We start from the raw sequence: 11,211 nt of genomic DNA, 5'->3' as shown, positions 1-11,211 counted from the left end.
TACAAACGTTGGTACATTTTCAGTGGGAATTTAGGCTCCAAGATCCAAAACAATGAAGTGCATGATTAGTCTAGTGTTTTCTACGGGGGCTCCTAGGAATCCTTGGGTTCCCGGGCATCGCTTAAGGGTTCCCTGCAATTTTCAGATCATTTGAAAATTGTACCAAATATTAGTGTTGTACCGGGTCCTACATTTTCTGAAATCCGGGTAACGGGTACCTGGGCAAAATGAATGATTTTACCCGGCCGAGTAACCAGATACCCGGATGGCACTTACCTGCAGGGTGAAGAGGACCGCGGCGACATCAGGGAGCAGCAAACCTGATCTAGTCTATAGTAATAGACATGTGAAAAAAGGTTCCTTTCCAAATGTCAACAGAATTATGTGTCACACTTGTAAATGAGATGTACTTTTTTAATTTCCTGACTATTTTCTGTTGGCAGGTGGGTTAACTGTACTCTATTTGGCAAAATGGATATATGTATTTACTTACCCCAATCCAATAGCAAGCAAATGTGACAGAAATAGTGATGGAAGAAAAACCTTTAAAAAGTCTGCAGAGAAAATCCCCCCTTTCTTCATTACGCTTGTGTTCCTCATGCTGAGAGCGGAGCTACGCTTTGGGTGTTTGAAAAGAAATTCTCTATTTAACAAACAATACAAAATTAAATAGTTAATATTTTACATTCACCAAAATAACAATAAAAATACATTTTTCTACAAAAAACTTGCAGTAAACTCACTTAGGAGGGATGTTCTCAGGTCGGCTAGACCAGTCCCATATCCAATCTGAATTCTTCTTTAATATGTTCTCTAGCTCTTTCCTCCGTTCAATGTAATCTTCTTCTGACTGTAGCAAAGAGGCAAACAGCATATTAGGGTTACAGTTCCTTACAATGCACCGGATCTCAGATGCGCTATTAGAGAGGGTTGGGGTTCCTTACAATGCACCGGATCTCAGATGCGCTATTAGAGAGGGTTGGGGTTCCTTACAATGCATCTGATCTCAGACGCGCTATTAGAGAGGGTTGGGGTTCCTGGCAATGCATCTGATCTCAGACACGCTATTAGAGAGGGTTGGGGTTCCGCAGAATTTCACAAGACAACTATAGGGTTCCTTAACTAAAAATAAGTTGAACACCACGGATATAGTAGCAACATCTGAGGGCACCCAAAGGGTTAAAGGCGCAATCCACTCTAACTAATGTGCTATTTTTACAGGATTGGAACTGCGGGTCCTCCAGAGTTAAACCGCACTATTTTACGCTCCTGGGAACCCCGCTGGTTTCCAAGATACTTAGTGGTGATGTTACTGGTATTACTTCCTGGGATTTTAAAGAAAGTGTAAATGGCCGTCCAATAGGAAAGCCTAAGCTACGATTTCGCAGCTTCCTATTGGCATAGTGGCATTTTAAATCTAGTAATTTCACTGCTGGGTATCTCAGGAATCAGAGGATCTCTGGAGTTCAAAATAGTGGTGTTTAGCTCGGGGGGAGCTACAAAAACCATGAGTAGGAGGAACGGCTCCTTTAATGCAGTGGTGGCAAGACAGCGCCCAAAACATGCATGGTTTAGAAATACGGTCTGACAAAGTTGAGACATTAGGGGGTCTGGCATAACAACATAACAGCATTTAGGATTAAGCCATTTTGTGTGAATATTTCAATCCGCCATCTTGTCTTGTCTCTGTAAGTCTTAATTTCTGTGTTTCATTTCTGTATAAACAAATGTGTGAAGCAGAGAATGGAATGTTTTCGCTCCTAGCTGACTTTATTGATCGTTCCTCATCCAATCAGCTTCCAAATTGAAAGAGTAAACAGGCCAGATATTATGAGAAAGCCTCGTTAGTAGTCTAAAATAAACTGTTTCTCACACAATGTGCCAAGTGGCAGAACTGACATCACATTTAACCCCATAATGATTTTTAGCTTACATACAGTTATTCAGTATTATTATGTATTACAAAATGACATCAGCTTTAGTATTGTTATGTATTACAAAATGAGGTAAATGTTTAGTGACGTTCAAGCCCCCCCATAAAGGGGTGGAGCTTTAGGTTTTAGGTTATAAATATATGGCATACCGTGTTATTGGGAGAGAGCTTTTTTCAAAAGCTGTCTCCGTTGTGCACTTGACTTGAATAAATTCACGTGTTATTATGTTTCAAAATAACCTCAGACTGTGTTTTTTATTTACGCTTTTCTCAGGTCACATGCTAGTTGAAAAGGGAGAGTTTTCTCAGAAGCCTGGAGATGCCTGAGGCCATGAGACACCTAAACACTTAAGCACATTACAGAACAGCCGACTAAAAATGATTTAACATTGTGCACAACTTTTATTACAGCACCTAGATAGAACAACGTTTATAATATTTGCCTTAATCACATAAAAGATCATACTATAGGACAGGGGTGCTCAACTCCAGTCCTTAAGCCCCCCCCCCCCCCCCACAAGTCAGGTTTGCAGAAAATCCCAGCTTCAGCACAGGTGGCTCAATCAGTTCCTGCTTCAGCACAGGTGGCTCAATCAGAGGCCCAGTCTTCAACTGAGCCTCTGATTGAGCCACCTGTGCTGAAGCTGGGATATCCCAAAAACCTGACCTGTTGTAGAGGTGGGGGTGGGGGGGGTGGCTTGAGGACTGGAGTTGAGCACCCCTGCCATAGGGGTTATTCATTAGACTACAGAAGTGCCGATCGGGGCCCTATCACATGAAAACTCCATTTGACACCAATTGGTACTATCCAAGTTTAATGACACCTCTGTAGGCTCTTACTAGAAGATGAGACATAACATGCCTAAAATGTTAGATAATGAATGCCCTGTTCTTCAGGGATTATTACTTACATGTACAGGTGGAGCTCACGTCATTGCAACCCATGGCACACTCCAGAGCATAAAATGGTGCGATAGCCCCGTGTGCTTCTCGCGTACGGCCGATTCCAAGCATTGGCCGCTTTTCCCGTTGGTGCATTGTGTATGTCTCACCGCAGCTCGCCATGGGTTACAACAACACTGGCTACATCTGTACACCGCAGACAGTGTTTGTTCACATACTTCTAAATAATATCTACAAATGACACTAGCTGTATTTAGGACTTGTCAGAACACAGACAAATTTGTCACAATTGCACGGCACAGAACTAGTTACGTTACCTGAGAACTACTCTTTTCTTTGTTGCCTTGTGTGTCACTCTCACTGGACCTCTGAATACTCTGGGGTGTGTGGGAGCGAGGGGGGCTTTAAAAGGTGAAATAGTGAAAAGAAAGGAAGAATTAAATAAACACGCAGCATGTTACACAACGGTAACTACACTATCGGAACAGTTTGATCCAATTTAATGGTTTTCATCCTTAATAATATCTGCACCATTTTATTGTAGTTTTTTTTTTACAAAGCCATAGAGATACCTTACAATGAATCAATTGCATTTTAAAAGTAAACAAGAAATCACTAAAAGTAAAGTTTATTATAATAAATTATCAGGTCAGACATTTATTTAAAATCAACTGTACATCACTGTACATATTGTTACCAGCTCTTTATTTTTAATTTACTACTGGGTTGGCCAACTTCAGTCCTCGAGAGCCACCAATAAGTGAGGTTTTAAGGATATCCCTGCTTCAGCATAGGTGGCTCAGTCTTCGACTGCTGAAGCAGGGATATCCTTAAAACCGGACCGGTTGGTGGCTCTGGAGGACTGGAGCTAGCCACCCCTGCTCTAATGTTTCAAAATAGGGTTTGTCCAAAATAGCAAGAAAAAGCACATTTATTTTGCAAAAATCTCACAAAAACATACAGATACATAAAAAAAGCAACACACTGAGCCGATGCGATACTGTAACAATGTGTGTGTACATACCTGTCACAATGTGTGTGTACATACCTGTCACAATGTGTATGTACATACCTGTCACAATGTGTATGTACATACCTGTCACAATGTGTATGTACATACCTGTCACAATGTGTATGTACATACCTGTCACAATGTGTTTGTACATACCTGTCACAATGTGTTTGTACATACCTGTCACAATGTGTTTGTACATACCTGTCACAATGTGTTTGTACATACCTGTCACAATGTGTGTGTACATACCTGTCACAATGTGTTTGTACATACCTGTCACAATGTGTTTGTACATACCTGTCACAATGTGTATGTACATACCTGTCACAGTGTGTTTGTACATACCTGTCACAGTGTTTGTACATACCTGTCACAATGTGTTTGTACATACCTGTCACAATGTGTTTGTACATACCTGTCACAATGTGTTTGTACATACCTGTCACAATGTGTTTGTACATACCTGTCACAATGTGTTTGTACATACCTGTCACAATGTGTTTGTACATACCTGTCACAATGTGTTTGTACATACCTGTCACAATGTGTTTGTACATACCTGTCACAATGTGTGTGTACATACCTGTCACAATGTGTTTGTACATACCTGTCACAATGTGTTTGTACATACCTGTCACAATGTGTATGTACATACCTGTCACAGTGTGTTTGTACATACCTGTCACAGTGTTTGTACATACCTGTCACAATGTGTTTGTACATACCTGTCACAATGTGTTTGTACATACCTGTCACAATGTGTTTGTACATACCTGTCACAATGTGTTTGTACATACCTGTCACAATGTGTTTGTACATACCTGTCACAATGTGTATGTACATACCTGTCACAATGTGTTTGTACATACCTGTCACAATGTGTTTGTACATACCTGTCACAATGTGTTTGTACATACCTGTCACAATGTGTTTGTACATACCTGTCACAATGTGTTTGTACATACCTGTCACAATGTGTTTGTACATACCTGTCACAATGTGTTTGTACATACCTGTCACAATGTGTTTGTACATACCTGTCACAATGTGTTTGTACATACCTGTCACAGTGAGAACTCTCTCTGGAACTACTTCTTCCAGACTCATGCTGGGCATCCAATAGTATTTTTTCCATATCGCCATTGTAAATGGAGATTGAGGCAGGGACCTGATCCTGGCCCGGTAGCTGTGTTGGGCCACTATTCCCATTGTTGCTGAAGTGTAGTTCTACCCAAGAACCTGCTGGGCAGATTAATAAACAAAAAACTAAATAGCTGCTGCAAATATATACACCATGTTATTTTGAGGATTCCATCATTAAAGGAGCAATCAAAGCTATATCCTACATGTTTTTTGTTTTTTTAAATAAATCAGTTCTGTAGTATTAGATAACTTACTATATATTTTTTTATTCAACGCTTAATGCCATTTTGAATGAGTTTTATTATACTGAGCATCCTCTGATTTCTATAGCAGGTTTTAGCACCTCCCCAGCAGGGCAAGATCGTTGTAAACACATCCCTGTTTGTGATCATTTGTTCCCAATATTCCCAGCAGCTTGAGCTGCAAACTCAAACAATAGATAATGTTACCTTAGTGATATAACAATACATTGTAACTGCTGAGTTACACTGACTGAAGGATTGATTGAAACTGAAAGGCAGCCATTTAGTGAACCCTGGGAAGCAGGATCTTTGCTGATCGATCACTGGAGATCAAATAAAAATCGTCAGCTTGGGTAATTCATTTTCAATAAAGGTAATCAAAGCTGTTTATTTGGGGTTTTTTACGTGCCGCTTGGATTGTCTCTTTAATGCTTCGGGGTAGGAAAATGTCAGTGTACTCACATTATTGTGTAAATATGAACTACTGCTTGCAAAGGAAAGTAAAAATAAAATTAAAATAAAAAGGTTACTACAGTACAGTTCTTAGGAAAACAGGTAAGCAGGTTTATTATTAACTTGAAAACAATAATTACTAGGGGGGGGGGGGAAAGGAACATGATTCATGCCATTAAGCTACATACTTTGTATTATGATTCTGAACCCAATCTGTGCTAAATATAAGCTGCATGCATCAGACCAGTCACGTGTCTGTTGTTTTCACTCTACTGAGACAGCAGAACAAAAGTTCAAGTTTAAAAGAGATATACGGTCTGACCTGCATCATAAAATAGGAACGTTTTATTATGAATACATACCCTGAAACCAAAAACCACCTCAACTTATTCCACTGGGGTTATATGGTCAATTTAATTGCTAATTAGGAGATAGTCAATCTTGTCCCAGATTCCTTCACAAATGGAACGTATTGAGAAATGTACACGTCAGTGAAAAGATATTGGATCTGGAAGCACCAGATTCATTGCACAACGATAAATGCTGCTCAGTGATCTAACTATAGATCCTTCCACGACTTTTTGTGGGAACAAGCATTATTTGTTGATAACAATGCCATAAATAGTACTGTTATCAAAAAAAAAATCTGAACTGTGATGCTCCCTTTTATTGGGAGTGAAACTTTGTTAGCACTCTATCTCAGAGAAATATATAAAACGGACACCCCCTAAAAATTCTTATATGATCTTAGTGTGCAGGACCCCAAGTCAGGGGTGCACAAACTTTTCTGTTCGTGCCCCTCTGTCTGCTCCCCGGCTTCGGCGGCGTCATATGACGTCACGTGATGTTGCATTGCCATTTGACGCCATGTTGTCATGGCGACACGTCGCCGAGAGCCGGCTGAGAGCAGGTCAGAGAAGTTACAGAGGCCTCACGCCTCTCCCGGCACGTAATTTAAATGCCTTTGGGAAGAGCGCTGGCCTCTGTAACCGCCGCTCCCCCCTATCCCAAGTGATGTTACCTGATAACAATGTCCTGAGTAGCTCCCAAAGCAAAGTAACAGCCTTTAGGACTGCCAAGGTTTTAAAGGGGCAGTTCATCCCAGGATAAAAGTGAACTAAGGACAGTGGCAAGTTAAATAGGTTATATATAGACAATTGACAACTTACAAAAACATAAGTATAAGTATTTTAATATAGTTTTAAACTTTGAACATTTCCATGTAGAAAAAATAGTTTTACGTTTTGTAAATAATCTCATCACTAAAACACATTGTATGGTCATTAACATTGTTGGCATAGCTTTGTTCTTTTGTTTACAAAGTAATCATGGTGCCATCATTAGTCAAACAGATTGACAAAGCGCAATTCATATTCATATTTCCCAATATAGAAATAATTAAGACAATTACTTTAAGGTTGATCAAATCTTTCTAAAAGGAAGCTATTTACACTGATAGGTTATCTAAAATAATATGTTTTTTAGCCGCTGGCTTGAACTGCCCTTTTAAATTCAGATCTAGCTCTGATTACTGTAATATCTACGCCATGCATGTGCCCTGAGGATGCAAAATATAAACTCAGTCACACCAGCTTTCTAGTTTTTTCCACTTGTCGGCTTAATTTACATAAACAATGAAAAACACGAAATACTTGTACCAATATTCCTGAGATTTGCGAGTCCACTAATCGAAGGGGCTGGAGCTGCTAATCGAAGGGGCTGCAGCTATCTGACAAAACTTATGCCTAGATCAGGAGTGGCCAACTCCAGTCCTCAAGGGCCACAAACTGGTCAGGTTAACGACTAAGCCACTGATTGAGCCAAGTGTGCTGAAGCAGGGATATCCTTAAAACCTGACCTGTTGGTGGCCTTTGAGGACTGAAGTTGGCCACCCCTAGGTTAGATGCACACACATCGCCTGGGATGTAAACACAGTGAGTGTCTCTTCTCATGGAAAACAATTTCCTTGTGTCACCAACCTGTACTAATGGGTGTGCTGTGACACTAACAAACCTCAAAAGCAAACAAAGTGTGAGCCACAGTTTTCCATCTGAGAATCGGGATACTTATTACTGAACTGCAGTTATACCAACTGAATTCATATACTGTGTACAGACGCAGAACGCATACGTGTGGAGTTGCACAGAAAAGAAAGTGTGACATTAGCAGTTGCATATTATCAAGTATATATTTTCCTTTTTTGTGAAACCATCTTGCCTCAATCCTATGTTATTCTGACTGCTACACAAACAATTTTTTTCGAGTGCAATGAAACACATTGTATATCAGAATCAGGCTGACTTATTTGCTGAGTCTCACAACGTGGAAGCAGTTACTTATTTACAGCAACCTTTATAATCTTACTCTCCATGCCAAAATGATTACTGTTCTTTAGCCCAGAACCATGATATCTCAATGTTTACGCAATATGGTGCAAAATTGTAATCTTTGTTTTAACTCACATTTGTTTGAACAGATTATAATGCATCCGTAATAATGTATTCAGTTATTCTCGCAATATTGAACAAGGGTCTCATGTAAGTTCAGTGCTGAAAGCTATGCAAGATAAAAACTAATATAACTAGGTATTAGTATTTGAGATCGGTGTTCTGTCTGGATTCTATAAACTAGCTTTCTCAACCATATGCTAATACCTTATTACTGCGTTTGTATAAGATTGTTTTGAGTGTTTAAACTTCATTCAATTTTAACATACTACACAGTAATAAGACTGGATCTTATTTACAAACTTTACAAGTGTGCATCGTGTTTCTCCGTTCAAGTCAAAGAGCTAAATTTATAAAAAATAAAACCATGGAGTTTCTACTTCATACTGTCAACCCTCTTTCAACTCATAACAGTCTGTAGAATAAAAAGAAAATTGCATTTCTAAAGTACCTCTCAATTGCTGTGGCATAGGAACTATTCAAGATGACTGATTAATACAAACAGACAACAGTTTGGAGGGGGAGGCGGGTATTTCACAACATTTGTAGGCAATTTCAAAATGAGCTCTAAAATCACTGTGCTTTTGTTTTCTTGTTGAAAGCTCTGTACACTAAAATTGCATTTATGAATAACCCTAATGCCCCATCCCCTGAAAGAGACATCAGAACCTACATGTTCTTTTTCCTCAAATTCCTTTGTTTACGTTAAATAAGTTAGGGTGGGTACAAAAGTAAAAATGGATTAGAAGTAAAAGGTGACACTGTGTGCTCATTTGCATGTCATTTCCCAGAATCCCTGGCTGCAGTGGAAGAATTGTATGCCAAGACATAATGGTGTAAAGCAGGGTTACAGACCTGTCAGAGACATGTGAATGTGCTCACAAGTGATATTTGTATTTGCGTTATTTACATTCAAGTGGATATACAAAAGCTTGCAAAATTACTTGTAATTTTTTTTCTTCAAAAAACAGAATATACCTATTCTGGAAAATGTATTCTAACCCATTTTACCTGTGATTTTTTTTTTATATACCTCATCATATGTAATCTTCATTCTTACCAATCCTAGATTTAGGCGCTGGCTATGGATATTCACATGGGCTTCCTACCTATCTTTTACATGACTTGTATCTTCCATCTTCTTTTTTTATTCAATGTACCGCAGGGGTTCTAAACTCCAGTCCTCAAGACCCTCACCCGGTCAGGTTTTCAGGATATCCCCTGCTTCAGCACAGGTGGCTCAATCAGTGGCTCAGTTTTTGACGGAGCCACCCGTGCTCTTGACTCAGTTACCTGTGCTGAAGCAGGGATATCCTGAAAACATGACCTGTTGGGAGGTCTTGAGGACTGGAGTTGAGAACCCCTGGTGTACGGTAAAGGAGCCTGTAAGACCCTACTAAAAGACAAATGCCCCACAAGACGATAAACAATTCTAAAAAGGTATCCAAATGCAAGATATATTACCCATAAAAGTGTATACAGACCATAGCATTCCTGTGTAATCTGACTTTTATTGTATTGTTTGCTGTTGTAAATTACTGATTTGTCAGTGTTATATGGAAATAAACATCATTAAATACAAAAATCTGACTTTCCCCTTAAAGATGCCTTAATATATTTACTGCTGGCTACATTTCTCCATTTTTCATACTACTCTTTATAGAATGACCTAGCATCGCAGATCTGATGTCCCATTACTCAGAATCCTTCACAAAAATAGGGAAATGGCAGACTATTTATTTTTAGCGTTAGAGGTGTGTTTTGGCTCTTCTTGGTACAGATGGTATTGTGATGTTCAACTTCCAACCTCACAAATAATGAAGTATCCATCTTTCATATTAGAAAGTCCCTTTAACCATTATGGCCTGGCACCAACGTCACCGACATGTGGGCACCAGGATGAAAAAAAACCCAATATATATGCATTGCCCAACTGTGCAGATGTGACTCAGCTGTACTCGGGGCAGCTTAATCTTTAATACAGCTGATGTCACCTCCAGCGTCAGGCTGCCAGGTCTGCTGACAGGCATAAACACACATGTGCAGACTCCATTTCCTGGGCTGCTGTGCTGGGCATGTAAACAAAGCCTGGCTAATGCAATCACACCTCTGCTGCTGACACATGCAACTGGTCCGATTCCATTTCTAGAGTATGGTCGAAGTGATACCTTTAATGCTAACCCATGGTTAAAAAAAATAAAAAACTGTGAGCTTTCAGTACCACAAAGGTCCCTTTTTCAGGATGATTCTGCCTGTCGCATTCTTTTTAACCACGGATCGGCCATGAAAGGTATCACTTCTACACTACTTGTTTTTGTCTGTTCTTTGGCTAACACAGTCCCATTTTCTATTAGGGCACGAAGGAACCCTTCCCCAAAGGGAAACGCACAAATGAAGAATGCTATTTGTTCCAATACACAGGGAGGCTTACACAGCACATACAGCAAGTTATACAAACACAAGAATGGAGAATATCAGGTGAATAGACACTGCAAATCCTGATGTTGAAACAAATCACAACGTATTTCCCAGCATCAGGAGTGGGCAACTCCAGTCCTCAAGGACCACCAACAGGTCAGGTTGTCAGGATATCCCTGCTTCAGCACAGGTGGCTCAATCAGTGGCTCAGTCGAAGCCCGAGCCACCTGTGCTGAAGCGGAGAATGATTGAGCCACCTGTGCTGAAGCAGGGATATCCTGACAATCTGACCTGTTGCTGGCTCTTGAGGGCTGAACATGGTCACTCCTGTTCTCCATGATGCACTTTTCTTATATTAAGGAAACACATTAATTCACATTTGTTTTTTTGTAACTGTGTAAATTATTATTATTATTACTAACCAGTTAGATTGAAAATGAAATAACAAAGTTCTCAGGCATGGGGCTTGTGTGCTCATGTCAGAGGTCTCATCCTTACCCTGTAGGTGTTCCTCCCGCAGGCTCTGACCCTCATTCTGGGACATGTTGCTCTCTAGCTGCTGTTCGTCTCCAATCCTCCCTCTGACAGAGCAGCAGCTGCAGCCTTTGTCACTTGTTATTGTTATGGTTGTTTGCTGTAAGATCCCAGGAATGACGT

At 40.0% G+C, this 11,211-nt stretch overlaps 1 protein-coding gene across 2 annotated transcripts in view; it reads right to left on the bottom strand.

The window, feature by feature from the left end:
- The window catches only part of BNIP3 (BCL2 interacting protein 3), a 15,154-nt gene extending 3,943 nt beyond the window's left edge, over positions 1 to 11,211 (bottom strand). The window contains exons 1-5 of one of the 2 annotated variants that reach the window (XM_075612205.1): positions 11,053 to 11,211; positions 4,913 to 5,093; positions 3,154 to 3,238; positions 744 to 850; positions 494 to 643 (exon numbers count right to left, since the gene is read on the bottom strand). In XM_075612205.1, coding sequence (XP_075468320.1) covers positions 494 to 643; positions 744 to 850; positions 3,154 to 3,238; positions 4,913 to 5,093; positions 11,053 to 11,098 — 569 coding nt within the window. In that variant the 5' untranslated portion in view covers positions 11,099 to 11,211. The remainder of the gene's footprint in view (positions 1 to 493; positions 644 to 743; positions 851 to 3,153; positions 3,239 to 4,912; positions 5,094 to 11,052) is intronic. The other variant, XM_075612206.1, reaches the window with a different exon arrangement.

This window comes from Ascaphus truei, chromosome 8 (genome assembly GCF_040206685.1).
Source record: "Ascaphus truei isolate aAscTru1 chromosome 8, aAscTru1.hap1, whole genome shotgun sequence".
NCBI lineage: Eukaryota > Metazoa > Chordata > Amphibia > Anura > Ascaphidae > Ascaphus > Ascaphus truei.
Note: the sequence above shows the minus strand (reverse complement) of the source record. Positions and strands in the feature narration are given on the sequence as shown.